We start from the raw sequence: 14,287 nt of genomic DNA on the forward strand, positions 1-14,287 counted from the left end.
CTTTTGCGCAACTGTGCACTGTATTCTCAGCGATAGTCATCACCAATCAATACAGTTAAAGTATGCTCTCCGAATTACTGTGCTACAATCAACTTTAGTGAGTCGCCGCCTTTTTACTTCATTTCAACCCGTCCCATTGACTCACCTCATTCCAACCTCGAATGCCATTACCACCGAAGCGATACTATCCGTGACAAGAGGCATTGGGATTTAGCAATTCACTGCTGATTTGACTTACTTTTCGGCGGTTCCAGCACAATTTGCAAAATGCCGTCCTTAGATATCATCGATCACTCACCCCAGCATCCGGACCCTTCGCCACCAATTCCCACGGCATCCAACTTGATCTTGATCGACAACTACGATTCCTTCACCTGGAATGTCTACCAATACCTCATTCTCGAAGGCGCGAATGTGACGGTCTTCAGAAATGACAAGATCACGCTGGCAGAGCTGATTGACAAGAAGCCAACTCAGTTGATCATCAGTCCTGGACCTGGACACCCCACCACGGATTCCGGAGTCAGTCGAGATGCAATTAAGCACTTTTCTGGCAAGATTCCCATATTTGGTGTCTGTATGGGTCAGCAGTGCATCTTTGACGTCTATGGTGGAGAGGTCGGATCCGCAGGGGAATGGCTTCACGGCAAGACATCTCCTTTGACACACGACGCCAAGGGTGTCTATGCTGGTCTGCGCCAAGGCCTTCCGGTTACCCGTTATCACTCTCTAGCCGGCACACGTGTGACACTTCCGGATTGTTTGGAGGTCACTTCTTGGGTTGCGACAGAGGACGGATCCCCCGGTATCATTCAAGGCGTCCGACATAAGGAGTACACCATTGAGGGTGTTCAGTTCCATCCTGAGAGCATTCTCACCGCAGAAGGCCGGACTATGCTGCGAAACTTCTTGCAACTTCAAGGTGGCACTTGGGAAGAGAACAGCCGGCTCCAGAAGGGCTCCGCGACCAACGGCGCCTCTGCCAAGACGACGTCATCTGCGCCGGCTGCAAGCAAGAAGAACAACATCTTGCAGCAAATTTACGCCCACCGAAAGGCTGCTGTTGCAGCTCAGAAGCTTGTTCCTTCGCAAAGACCTGCAGATCTACAAGCTGCGTATGATCTCAATGCCGCTCCGCCTCAAGTCCCCTTCATTGAGCGCCTTCGCCAGACCCCCTTCGATGTGTCCCTCATGGCGGAGATCAAACGAGCCTCGCCCTCAAAAGGCATTTTCGACATCAACATCAATGCTCCGACCCAGGCCAAGAAATATGCCCTTGCAGGTGCCAGCGTCATATCCGTGCTGACGGAGCCTGAGTGGTTCAAGGGCAGCATCGAGGATCTGAGGGCTGTTAGACAAGTTCTGGACGGTATGCCCAACAGACCAGCGATCCTCCGCAAAGAGTTCATCTTCGAGGAATACCAGATTCTTGAAGCCAGACTTGCGGGCGCCGATACGGTCTTGCTTATTGTCAAGATGCTGGAGACGGAACTGCTGGAGAGGCTGTACAATTATTCTCTTTCCTTGGGAATGGAGCCCTTGGTTGAGGTCCAGACAGCCGAGGAGATGACGACAGCCTTGAAACTTGGATCCAAGGCTATTGGCGTCAACAACCGCAACTTGGAGAGCTTCGAGGTCGACATGAACACAACAAGCAGATTGAGAAGCATGGTCCCGGAAAATACCATCATCTGCGCCCTGAGCGGCATCAATAGCCACCAGGATGTCATTCTCTGCAAGAACGATGGAGTCAATGCTGTTCTTGTAGGAGAGGCCATTGTCAGAGCGCCGGACACAACCAAGTTCATCAGAGAACTCTGTTCTGGTACAGACGCTGAGCCTGAACCGGTCAAGACCCAGCCCCTTTTTGTCAAGATTTGCGGCACACGAACACCCGAGGCTGCCCTCGAGGCTGTTAAGGCAGGTGCGGACTTTGTCGGAATCTGCTTGGTTCCAGGTGCGAAGCGTTGCATATCCGACGAGACTGCTTCAGCCATCTCAGAAGCGGTACACACCTTCGTGCCTACCGCCCCACGCACAGCAACAAGCATTCCTACAAAATCTGCTACAGATTACTATACCACGTCTGTCGCCAGGCTATCGAGCTCGCGTCCGCTTCTCGCTGGCATCTTCCAGAATCAGCCCCTGGACGAGGTTCTCGAGAAGCAGAAGCGTTTCAACCTGGACATTGTTCAGCTTCACGGCAACGAGCCGGTTGAGTGGGCCAACCTGATCCCGGTACCTGTTATTCGGGCTTTCAAGCCGAGCAACGTTGGCATCGGGAAACGAGGCTACCACACCATTCCTCTGCTCGATTCGGGAGCTGGCTCAGGCAAGCTACTGGACGTCTCCAGTGTCAAGGAAATCTTGGCAAAGGACCAGGAGTTGCAAGTCATTCTCGCTGGCGGTCTCAACCCGGACAATGTGCTTGAGGCAGTCAAGGCTGTTGGGGAGTTTGGTGACCGTATCGTAGGTGTTGATGTGAGCAGCGGAGTGGAGGAGGATGGCAAGCAGAGCTTGGAGAAGATTAGAACGTTTGTCAAGAATGCGAAGAGCTTTAGGTAGAGAGTTCGTCGAATGAGTAAGTGCTTGAGACTCTGTCAAGCGATCTAATCGAAGACTGTCCGTGATACTTGAATATCTACACTTCAGCTCTGCCACGAAGCCCAGACCTCGATGTCATCGAATAATCCTGTCCTTAATTCCACATCCTCGCATGAGCCAAGACTGCTCTGAGATATGTGGGTAGGTGAACAATGTGAGCCTCAGATTGTCAGATAGGGCTATCTGCTTCTGTTCAAGAAACAATTCTGCGTTAAGGTAGACATGAGGGTAAATATTGACGATACTCAAAATGCTATAGGTTCTCATAAGATCGATCTGTGCCGCATTTCCAGACCGGCATTTCAGATGCCATATCAAATTGATTTCTTGTCATATTTCGGAAGGCATAGTGAGACTTCATATCTCTCGCGCCTTCCTCCCAGTCTTTCGAGTGCTTCCCCAATTGTACCCTCCCTCCCTCCCTCCCTCCTTCCTTCCTTCCCTACTGCCCTGGCTCATCTTTTTTTACTTCCTCGAATCTCTACGTCTAAAACAGCCACCCTTTTTCCAGACATTTTTTTTTCCACTTCTTCACCCTTTCTACACCCTTTCTACCTCACTCACAGTTTCAGATCGGCCTCTTCGTACCCAATTTCTATCCCAACACTTCACCCATTCTACATCACTCGCAGTCCTAGACTTTCATCATCAGCATTAGAAACCTTGCTTGCTCTTACCAACCGAGAACGCCCTTTATCAAGGTTTTTTTTTCACGCAGTCTCACTTCAGCTCTTCACGCTTCTTACCTCACTTGAAATCTCAAGCCGTTCTTGCCTCATCTTCATCAGCAGCATCACAGACTTTTATTCTCTTGTCCTGTTGTCACTGAGTGAGACTTTACTTACAATCATCGACCAACGTTCATCTTTCACAATGGTTCAAGCAATCTTCAACAAGATGGTCATTACCGCTGCTGGAGACTTCCCTAGTGGTTGCTCCAGAGAGCAGATGGTCCAGTGGGTTAAGATGCGCAAAGGCAAATTCTCACTTCACTTGGACGAGACGACGACCCACCTGCTGTTCACCGATGAGGAGTTCAAGTCCAAGAACAAGCACCACCGAAGTAAGGTCACCTTTCCCTTCACATGCAACTTATCGAATATTTATTTTCCCCTTTGTGCTTCATGCTTCATGCTTCTTTTTTTGTTCCTTGTTCAGAAGCTAATTGTTTTCATTATTCTCAGTCAAAGAAGCAGAGAGAAGAAACAGGACGAAGCATGCAAAAAAGATTCACATTGTGAGCTGGAGTTGGTTCACCAAATCTTGCCGCGACAACAAGAGACCCGCAATGAATGAATACAGATACGATGCCATGAAGATCAAAGAGAAGAAGGAGGCCCAGGCGCAGATCGAAAGGGCCCGGGCTGCAGCGTCTGCTTACAGGTGGATTCGTCCTGGTCAGTGAATGTACACCATATCTACTGCTTGAACACCGTTGACGTATTCATCCAGAGTCTTACAGTGTCGCTAAAGACCTGACCTCCTTCGAGTACAAGGTTGATCTCTTCCGATCATCTGAGAATGAGGACGGAACTCTGCACGAGAGGTACGAACTCTACGTAAGTCACAAGCGTATACCCGTTCTGAATGGCCATCACAAACTTGGAATCGAGTCCTAGCTAATATGTGCTGCTAAACACTCAAGTTCTTCCGGTCTCACTGCTCTAGGCCGCACATGTACTGGTTTGGCGCAAAGCTGTTCCACAAGAAGGACAGCGGCAAGTGGGTTGAGCGCGGCATTGAGCGCCCGAGTCCCAGTTGCTCAACCTTCCGGAACGAGTACGACAGATTCAGAAAGTTCTTTGAGCTGAAGACCAAGATTCGCTGGGCAGACAGAGTCGCCAGAGCTGGAACTCAAGAGAAAACTGCGTTCAGTTACTCCCCCCCGGTAAGATTATCCTACCAATCAAACTGAGGCTCGAAATTCTTTTTACAATCAACACTTGCTAACAATGAACCTTAGACTGGTGGAAAACCCGTCGGATGCAGAATGGTTGGTGCACTTTACAACAAGGCCGTCAGAAGCAACAAGAAGATGCTTCGGCGCTATGCTGAGCTCTTTGGAGACGAGTTGCCGGCCGACACCCAAATCGAAGACGCATGTAATGACGTCTTGAAGGACATCGTCGATGAGGTCTGCACAGCCCCGGAGATGGATGCTGAAGAGGAGAATGGGGTCAACGAGATGACCATGGCCAAGATGAATCTTAGCCCTGGCAAGAGCGACACTGTCGACTCTGATATGGATGGACACGCCGAGGCCGACGTTATTTCTGATTCTGGAGCCATGGCTCAGTTTTCTGAGATTGAAGACATCGTCATGGAGGGCCACGTTGAGGGCGTTTAGACAGGTCATTGACAACACTTGACGGCACACCACCTACCCAGGATACTGGAACCATTGGGACTTCGTCTGACGGAGACGAAATTTCAGGTGGATAACGACATGGGTCAATTGGCAGTCTTACTGATGAGATTGCGGAGGCCCTTGATGCAGGTCTGCAAGAAGCAGCAGTACAGTGAGTTGATCCTGAGCAACTACTACACCGGCCAGCTACTAACCGTTCTTTAGTTGCATCTGAGGAGAGACATCTCTCTTCTATCTGGAATTTGGAGGTAGCTTTTTTGGGCGAGACTTTTGGCAATGGTTTCGAGCTTGGGCGATAGGCGGGAATGGCTTTGCATTTCGATTCCCCTTTTCCCCATGGACTTCTACATTGGGCAGCAGCAAGAAGGAACCTACAGCACTTTATTCAAGGTTGGGTAATACCTTGATAAGATGAGAGCGTGGCCAGCTTGATTAGATCCGAGCAATATAAATAGTTTCCGCAGCTTAAGCTTTCAACTCATGGTGTAGTTCACGTGAAAACTGGAAGAAAGTCCCGGATGATTGAATCCTTTCGGTACTCGAACCAGTCAATCTTTATTCATGAGCGATAGCTCTTGAGTATGTGAGATTTCATGTTGAATACATGAGTATCTTTCTAGATGTCATGGCTGGCATCCGAGATCCCGTCATGTCGGTACGAATGTCTCAGCGGCTCTGATCAACCCGATAATTGGTTGTCTTTCTTGTGGCCGAAAGTCGTGTGGCTGAAGGGGCTTAGATGAACACTCAAGTGCCCGCGGAGGGCCGATCAAGTAGCTTGCAGATAGCAGGTCAGACTTATATTAGTTGCTACGTTCTAGACGCAGTAAGATGAGAATCTGTTCTATTACCCCTGGCAATTGACGTCGAGGGATCGACACTGCCTTAAACTCATTGGACGAATAATTCTCAAGCTGGTCAATCAGGAAGAGGCTGAGTATGAGATAGAAACACCAATCAATCGTTGACCATCACTTCTCACTCATACTAGGCCTGCGCGTGTCAGATCCCTTGGGATACATAGGGGATAATGCTCTCCGCCAGAACTTCACCGGTTCTTCGCTTTTTCTTCGTTGCCATTCATTGAGAATCAGATGCGAGGTTTTACATCGGACACTGGTTCCTGGCTCAATCAATGACTTGAAGAGTCTCTCGGTGGACTTGACCAAGTTGTTTCCGTATTCATTAATCACGGTGGCGGGTTTCTTGCCACTGAATTTCGCCATGGGCCTCGAAGCGCGACCTCCCCAAGAAACGCTCGCGATGGGGTTCCTAGAGCATGGCGCTGGACTTTCCCCAGCGCCAACGACAGCTCCCAGCGAAGAGTCGAGGCAAATGATGCTCGAAGCCAGAAGTCTACCTCCCAATGCCTGTGGAGTTCGTCGCCTTGATAATGGAAGTAAGTCTTGGCCCATGACTCCTGCGCTTCACGAAGCTTGCTGACGATGTCTTCCTTGCTGCCAGCTTTCGAGACATTCTCATGCGTCAGCAACGATTGCTATAGCTCGGGACCATGGTTTGGATGTCGTAACATCCTCAAGACACAATGTTTCGATGGGACCGCACCTGTGTGCCAGCAGACAACGTCTTCTCTGGGTCAGAAGGCGCTTTGTTGGTATGTATTTCCGTGATCCCTTCCACCTTGCACGTCCCAAGACTTGCCATACTCGGCCGCTCGTCTTATTCGCGTTCCCAGACTTCAGTGAGTTCGAGTGCTAACTTTTTTCCAGCACTCGATCAGGTCCGAGTCAGTTGCCGTATTGCATGACACTCCTGAGGCCCGACGACTCGGGACAAAAGACATGGCTTCGATGCGGTGATTCCGCCTATAGTGGACAAAAGATCATGGTGATAGGTGCAGAGTCTGATGATCCAGACGCGACCAGGACCGTAGACCCTTCGGACACTGCAACAGCCACTTCGCCCCCGTCCGGCTCATCCTCGAACTCAACGGGTGCCATCGTCGGAGGTGTGGTCGGCGGGGTCGCCGTGGTAGCCATAGCCGTCTGCGTCATCGTCTGGATGATATTGCGGCGGAGGAAACGCGCGAGGGAGGACGGGTCGCAAGTGCCTTTGACGCCGGGCTCTCAACCGCAGCAAATTCAGCCATATTACTCTCGAGCTGGGTATGGAGAGCACGATGACCCTTACAAGGCGCAACGCGGGCCGACGCCCTCGCCTACCCCTCTTGCTGAAGTACAGGGAAGCAACGTGGTTGACAACCGAAGACCGGCAGAGCTTGAAACGTGAGCCGTCAAGAGATTAGTTGGGCATTCGTGTGTCTGGTACTCGGGGCCCGGAAGGTTATTCTGTTACACATAGCAAAGGCGTTAGGAGTCTGTTCCACTATGATCAGTGGGTTATTTTCTTTTCAGCATACATGCTTACCAGTCAGATGCAATGAGAGATTGAGGGAGCCACTTGCAATACGAAGCTGATGGACCCTGGGCGCATATCCGCATTTGCTTTTACGGACTTGACTAGGCGCCTTTTGGTTTGACAAAGACGAAATCTCATAGAAACGGGTTTGAAATTTTGATCCTGGTTCGAATACAGCCTTCATGATTTGCGATTTCTTCTCCCGGCTTCACATCAATCTAGTAGATGTCCTTGAGCTCAAGTATACACAAGAGTGGCTAGGATTCTTCGTTCCCGGCTGCCCACGCTGACACCAGCAACAGCTCATGTTTTGAACTACTTCGGCAACACACACGGTTTAGCCACAATCCGCTGGTATTGATGGGCGAACCATGTATCACACAATTCCAGAGGGCCTGCCTCGCTTTGAAGGTTGCACAACACGGCAGCTTGCTTTCATATCTTTGCACAGTCCTCAACATAGACGATAAAGAGCAAGAAGAGGGATCCATGCTGCCTCCTCTGCTTCCTGGTGACTTTGACTCTTCAAGACCACTGTATCTCCGTCAACGGATGATATTCCTTCATCAAAGACTTCATCTGATAGCCTTGCCTGCTCAAACCCGGAGTAGTGATGAACTCCTTCTTGTAGCCATCTCTGCGGCTATCTGGCTACGCCTGGTTCTCGCGGGGTCCCAACACTTGAACAAAGATTCCATACCACATCCAACACTGGCACCGAATTACGAAAAGTATGGAGCGGCCCCGACGACAACTCTGGCACCCGAAAACAATCCCCATCTCCGAGCAGAGATGCTGCCGCCTCGCGCACTGCGCATCAATACATGCGGGATCGTAACACTTCCCTGGAGTAAGTCTTCAAAACCCCCTCTGGCTCTTGAGCTATGTCAGCCAGCATATAGGAATCGAATACTGACCATGATAAAACAGCCACGTTCCCTCTAGCATGCGAGTATCCGCAACCGTGCCAAACTGATAATGGTTATATGAAGTGTGATAATGTCGTTGGACGTACATGCTACGATGGCACAGCTACCGAGTGTAGAAGCATGGTTGATCTCAATACCCGCTGCTGGTACGTCTATATTTCGTCTCATTTTGAGAGACGATGGCTAATAGCTACCTTCCTAGCACGAGTTCGGACGACAAATGGCTCCCGACCTGCGTGACATATTACAAAGATATTGGCAGGGACAACTGGGTATCGCTCCTCGATTGCCAATGGAAAGTACACAGCGGTCGAACGAGCTTAGACTTCGTGCCGGCGTCGATTGAGGACAACTTTCTTGACAGCACTCAGACAGCGCTGGCTTCCGCTGAATCCACAACGCCCGCAACAGTCTCTCAAACCACAGAGCCGTCACATTCACCATCGCCAGTGGCTTCACCGTCCAACATACCTGCAATTGTAGGCGGCGCCGTTGGAGGCGTAGTAGCGGTTGTGATTGGAGTCTGTGTCGCTGTATGGCTTCTAGTACGGGAGAAGCGAGCCTCGAGGGTCAAGGATGCCATGCATCCTTCGCAGGATCCGACACAGAGCGCTCAATTCTCAAACCTGCCAGAGGTATCTATCCCTGCGAACCACCTGCCTCTTCATTCCAGCTTTGAAGCGCGACACAAATATCAGTCGGTGTCCGCAGCCTCGCCTTCCGTTCTCAGTGAGGCGTATCCGGCGTCTTCTCCGTCGCTGAGACACATTATCAACGTTAATAACACCCCGGTTGAGCTCGAGTGATAGAACTAAAGGCACATAGATGTTGAGTCCGCAGTATTCCGGACTTGTGGTAGTGTTACATTACAGGGTTGATGATCTGATTAGGCACGCAGAGGATATCAAGGGCTGGTTTTCGTTCAATAATGTAATTTTAGGCACTCTTTTACGAGTAATCATCTACACACGCATCGCCTGAGATGGTTAGGGATAAGTCCATACCAACCTCAACATCACACGCCATCAACGGTCGTAGCAGTCCCTTTAACTGCCATCCCTCCATCATCACCCTCAATCCAAACATCCCACTTCTTCTCCCCTTCACTCGCCTCCTTCTCCCGCAGGCAAAGCGTCATCTCCCGACCACAGTACAGCGGCGCCAGGTTCCGATACCCGTACCAGCGCACGCTCTGCCCTTTGCCCTGCCTGTTCAGGAATGCGAGCATGAGAGCAAGTGATAGAGGCCCGTGGACCAGCGTCGCGGGATGTCCCTCCTGCGCGGCCCACGCCGGGTCTAAATGGATCGCGTGCGCGTTGTACGTCAGCGCGCTGAAATTGGTGAGGAGGTTCTGCGTCGGCGTCAGAGTGAGAGACGCTGTCGGCTTATGCGGTGCTACCCAAGTCTCAACGTTAGTACTTCTTCCTTCTCCAAACATTTTCCCCACGACATGGAATGAAGACTAAATTTGCCGCCGCTGACGCCTCATACCTTTCAAACTCCTTCGCGCCGGAGTAGGAACATCAACATCAGGAAGGAAAGCCAACGTCCTCCTCTCCTCAACCGCCGGTCCGCTCTCACCATGACGACCACCAGCAGCTATCCCATACCGCCGCCACAACTCGACCCACACCCGGCCCTCCTCGGCTCTCACATCCTCCACGCTCTCGATGCAGCCGACCCTGCGCCCATCAAGACGGAGCTCATCCTCCCAGCCTTCCCGAAACCGGACCTCGCCGCCCGCCCAGAGCCGGCGCGTGAACGGTGCGCCGGGGCAGTGGTCAGGGTCAGTGCCGTCCGGCATCAGCCATGAGGGCGGCGATTGAAGGGGGAAATAGGCCAGATGGTGGCCTTGCGGTAACGAATTCGCAGGCTCAGATGATGATGGGTACTTTGGGGGGTATTCGGCGGACGAGGTGAAGATGTCTGAGAAGAGGAGGTTGAGGAGAAGGGAGGGCGTCGGGGAGAGGTGGTCTGGGATCTCTTTGCTGGTGTGCAGGATGTTGGCGATTCCCGCCTCTACCGATGAGGATGCATTCTGAGTTGCGAACCCCCGACGAAAGATGTTAGGAAATAGAGGCCTCATGTTGAAGATGGCATTGACGACTTACACACCTCAATGGGTGAGATGTTATGAGGCTGAGTGAGAGGTCATGAATATGCATATAACAAGTTGATAGGTTTTAGTCGCATATCGGATAGACACGCCTGTATGAAATGCTGCCCCAAGCTGACTATGTCTTAAGGGGGAGTGTGATTGTGAATGTACACCAGGAGAGTCATTGTTCAGTGAGAACAAGGGCTCTCAAGGATGGTGCATCTAGGTGTAAAAGCTGAGGTGGCAAGTCATACAAACACGGCAGAACGCGTGGCACAGAAACATTTTTTCACGGTTAACGAAGAGGCTTGAGTGAGCCTGAAAGGACTGAGTAGGCATTTAATTTCATTTTCATTCTATCTAGTCGCGATCAACAAGCGGTCGCCTCCCGACCGCTCTTGAGTGTCCTCTGTCTGTGAGAGGATCATCTAGTACACATGTTAGTTGCACAGCTCCGGCAATGGCTGAAAGGATGGTCTCACATGTAGACTAGGTCTCAACTCAAGAGGCCTTCATAACAGACCGAAGCGGGCTCGGGCGCGCCACTTGGTGGGTGAGGTGAGCCGGGCTCATCGGGCTCCTGTCTGTAAGGAGCTGATGGGCGACGTTTGGCTTGGGCGCGGGCGCGGGCTGCGACGCTGTGCGCGCGGATTCCTCTTCGCTGCTATGCTTCAGAGACGGTACTTGAGTCGATCCCTCGTTCTCGAGGGCCTCGGTTGGTCAATCTAGCATGGTCAGTATCTTGTAGTCGGCAAAAGGGTACTGGGAGGCCACAAACCGTCGTAGTAGTCATCGTCGTCATCAACCTCAGCCAACTGCTCAAAGTTCACCTTGTAGCGGAGAATACCACCGATGCCACCGAAGCCCTTGACGAACTGGTTGCCCTCGGTGGAACGGTCAGAGACAAACTCGAGGTTGGTACCGAAGTCCTTGTAGTGCTCTGCAATCCACTCAAGGAAGGATTCCTGGGTAACGACTTCCATCTCCTGGCCAGTCTCCTTGTCCATGAAAATGGCACGGTCACCGGTTTCCTGCTGCTTGGTGGTGTGCAACAGGTGCTCGGTGCCCTGACTGTCCTTGAGCTTCCAGCGGGTGATCTCCAGGTTCTCGAAAACGATCAAAACCTCCACAGCACCCAGCTCCAGAGCCTTGAGGGTATCCTCAATACCGTAGCAGACACGACCGGTGTCCTGGCTGATCTCCTCGAAGTACTTTCCAATGAGCTTCTTCTCCTGGATGAACTTGACGTTGCCGAGGGTCTCGGAAGAAAGCTCGATAGCCTGGTTGAAACCGTTCTCACCACCATAGGAAACGTCAACAACCTTGATGACCTTGGTGGCCAGACGGTTATCGAACAGATCGGAGGCGTTGAGGTCAGTCTTGAAATCGGCAGAACCAGCCAGAATCAGACCAGCGACATTGGGCTTGTCGTTGGTGATGAAGTTCTGGACGGCCAACTCGGCAACCTTGCGGACATAGTTGTGACGCTTCTCCTCGCGAAGACGGGCGAAACGAAGAGCGGATTGACCACCACGGCCGTGCTTCTTGGGTAGATCGACAGAGAATTTGTGAACAACTTCTCTGGTGTTTCCGGAAAGGGTTCCGAAAAGGGCTCCGTTACCGTCCATGATAATGAAACCAAACTTCTGATCCGACTCGAGAAGCTCGGCCAAAGCCTCGGTGTGGAACTTGTTGTCACAGAGGTAGAGGGAGGTGTTGATGGGCTTGAAAGGCTCGAAGTCGATGTTGACCTTTCTCTCCTTGCCTTCCTGGGTCAAGATTTCACCACAGTAGACAACCAAGCCATTGGGAGGGACCTTGTTGTACAGCTTCAGACGCTGCTGGGTCGAGGTAATGGCCGAAAGCACGGACTGTCTGTTGACTCTGGACTTAATGTTTGACGCAGTTCCCTATACAAAGTCTCGTTAATACCGAGCCGGCTCGGAAGGTGTGCGATTGTCGCATTCGTAACGTACGTATTCTTCAGCCAACATCTTGGCGGCTCGGGAAATCTGATCCTTGGGAGCTGTGGTGGGGTGTTAGTTGGACCCGGCATCGGCGACGGTATCGCGGTTGGGAAATAGAAACGTACGAATGATGAGCGAGATCATGGAAGTGCCGTTACCACGAGCAGCCTCGAGGCGCTTGATCAGCTTCTTGACCTTCCATATCTCGATCTGTGTTGCACCCATAAAGGGAATCGTCAGCCTGCATGCTCAGAGCGCGGGGCAAAAAAGGAGGGGCTCCGAGGCCACGATGTAGGAATATGGGAAAAAACTCACGTTCTTCTCGGCCTCGTTCGCCTGGGGGTCCGACATCTTGAATGAGGGTAATTAAGGGACTCGAGGAACGACAAAATGAGTGAACGCGTTCGCGTGACGGTGAGGGATTTGTCGTCGACGTCGCGCGGTTCTCCGGGCGGGAACGATGCGTTGCGATGCGGTCGGGTGGTTGCAAGGAAAGAAAAGTTGGTGCTCCACGTAGGTAGGTCGATTTTTTGTGCTGTCACCGTGGAGCGCACCAGGATCCGGCTCTGGCTGGGTGCACGCCCAAAACCTGGTAGGGCGCTAAACCGCAAGCGAGTCATAGGGTGCCTACTGCCTGGCCACTCTAAATTCTAGCCACTCATCTCCCGGCTTTCACACGTAAGGTACCTTACCACACAGTGTTTTGCTGGAGCCGCCCGGCCCATGGTTCATCTTCAACGCCGTATGTCTTTGGAATTTGGGCACATCCAACACTCATTATACACTCTCACCATCGCAATGACTACCAAGTGAGTCACTGAGATAGGCGCCCTCAGGCATCTACTTGATAGTATTCGGCGATGTCTTGCAGGATAGGCAGGCTGCAGCCGGTTTAAATAGGCAAAATGTAAGGCAGGTTGTGAGACAAAGCCAATGTGTTGTATTAGTTGTTGCCCATTCAACCCCACTCGATCTTGTGCCGCTAAAAGTTGGGCCACTGAATTTCAGCGTGCCGTCCAGATACCGCCTTCTTTGGGCGGAACGGCTGATGACCTCAGCGGTGGATCCGCCATGCAAGTAAGGGTGGTATGTGCTGGATTAATGAATGAACACTGACTATGCAACTAACGAGCTAACTCTATCGCAACCTCCCAACGCGCCCATACCCGTCCCCGCGAGAGCTTCCCGAAATCGCTGCTCAAGCCATCACCTGCTGTAGCTCCTGTCCGCCTTATACACAGCGCCAAACTCACAACATGGCTTCCTCCGTACCCATCCAAATCGCAGAGACGATACAGACAGCCCACATCAACCGGGCACCCTCCCCAAGCCACGACCTCAATCCCTCCACAGCAGCCTCTGAGAAGGAGCCAGTGACATTAGAACCCGTTCCGACACACGATGATCTCGATGATGATGAGCTTGACGACTACATTCCCCGCAGTGTGGTGAATCCGAAGCCGCGCACGGCAAAGCTTCCGCCCATGCCCGACCTGCGCTTCGAGCAGAGTTACCTTAACAGCATCTCCAAGGCCGATACCTGGGGGCGGGTGGCGTGGATCACTGCCAGGGATCAGGTAGGTTACTTGAGTACATCTGGCGGCGGGGTGAATCTGTACTGATCGGATATAGGTGATGATGCCCTTGATACAAGGCGTCGTTTACAATTTGTTCCTCATCGGCTGGCACCACTGGAACAAGAATGCTCAGGTCCACGGCAGCTCGATAGGCGCAAGGGTCCGGAGGTGGTGGTATGGCGTAAATAACTGGCAGCTACCCCCGCAAAAGAGCTCAAACTGGAGGACACCATTTACAAAGAAGGAGCTGTGAGGGACTGGAAAACATAACATGAAAGGGTCAGGAAACATGATTGGTGTGGTATCTGTACAACTAAAATCGAAGCAGAGTGTCTCTGCAAGCCAGGTACTTTTCAGTACCGCTG

The 14,287-nt window shown here is 51.8% G+C and overlaps 6 protein-coding genes across 6 annotated transcripts; 4 read left to right on the forward strand and 2 right to left on the reverse strand.

Annotated features, from left to right (window-relative positions):
• Nucleotides 1–267: 267 nt before the first annotated feature.
• TRP3_2 (anthranilate synthase / indole-3-glycerol phosphate synthase) lies at nt 268–2,565 on the forward strand (the record flags this gene model as incomplete). Its single annotated transcript, XM_065758348.1, has 1 exon — nt 268–2,565. The coding sequence occupies one exon, from the start codon at nt 268–270 to the stop codon at nt 2,563–2,565; it is 2,298 nt and encodes a 765-aa protein (XP_065613103.1).
• Nucleotides 2,566–3,477: 912 nt separating this feature from the next.
• Nucleotides 3,478–4,951, forward strand: N0V96_008493 (uncharacterized protein; the record flags this gene model as incomplete). The annotated part of the gene is made up of 5 exons (XM_053190112.2): nt 3,478–3,667; nt 3,789–4,001; nt 4,057–4,163; nt 4,250–4,492; nt 4,568–4,951. 5 exons carry the CDS (start codon nt 3,478–3,480, stop codon nt 4,949–4,951), a joined length of 1,137 nt encoding a protein of 378 aa, XP_053052534.2.
• Nucleotides 4,952–6,365: 1,414 nt separating this feature from the next.
• Nucleotides 6,366–7,222, forward strand: N0V96_008494 (uncharacterized protein; the record flags this gene model as incomplete). Its single annotated transcript, XM_065758349.1, has 3 exons — nt 6,366–6,371; nt 6,669–6,674; nt 6,725–7,222. The coding sequence occupies 3 exons, from the start codon at nt 6,366–6,368 to the stop codon at nt 7,220–7,222; spliced, it is 510 nt and encodes a 169-aa protein (XP_065613104.1).
• Nucleotides 7,223–9,295: 2,073 nt separating this feature from the next.
• N0V96_008495 (uncharacterized protein) lies at nt 9,296–10,366 on the reverse strand (the record flags this gene model as incomplete). Its single annotated transcript, XM_053190113.2, has 2 exons — nt 9,296–9,675; nt 9,772–10,366. The coding sequence occupies 2 exons, from the start codon at nt 10,364–10,366 to the stop codon at nt 9,296–9,298; spliced, it is 975 nt and encodes a 324-aa protein (XP_053052535.2).
• A 732-nt stretch (nt 10,367–11,098) lies between these two features.
• ERF1 (translation termination factor eRF1) lies at nt 11,099–12,696 on the reverse strand (the record flags this gene model as incomplete). Its single annotated transcript, XM_053190114.2, has 5 exons — nt 11,099–11,103; nt 11,157–12,288; nt 12,355–12,404; nt 12,471–12,555; nt 12,661–12,696. 5 exons carry the CDS (start codon nt 12,694–12,696, stop codon nt 11,099–11,101), a joined length of 1,308 nt encoding a protein of 435 aa, XP_053052536.2.
• A 905-nt stretch (nt 12,697–13,601) lies between these two features.
• N0V96_008497 (uncharacterized protein) lies at nt 13,602–14,175 on the forward strand (the record flags this gene model as incomplete). The annotated part of the gene is made up of 2 exons (XM_053190115.1): nt 13,602–13,922; nt 13,978–14,175. The coding sequence occupies 2 exons, from the start codon at nt 13,602–13,604 to the stop codon at nt 14,173–14,175; spliced, it is 519 nt and encodes a 172-aa protein (XP_053052537.1).
• Nucleotides 14,176–14,287: the final 112 nt, after the last annotated feature.

This window comes from Colletotrichum fioriniae, assembly GCF_027942845.1.
Source record: "Colletotrichum fioriniae strain IMI 355084 chromosome Unknown scaffold_10, whole genome shotgun sequence".
NCBI classification, from domain to species: Eukaryota; Fungi; Ascomycota; class Sordariomycetes; order Glomerellales; family Glomerellaceae; genus Colletotrichum; species Colletotrichum fioriniae.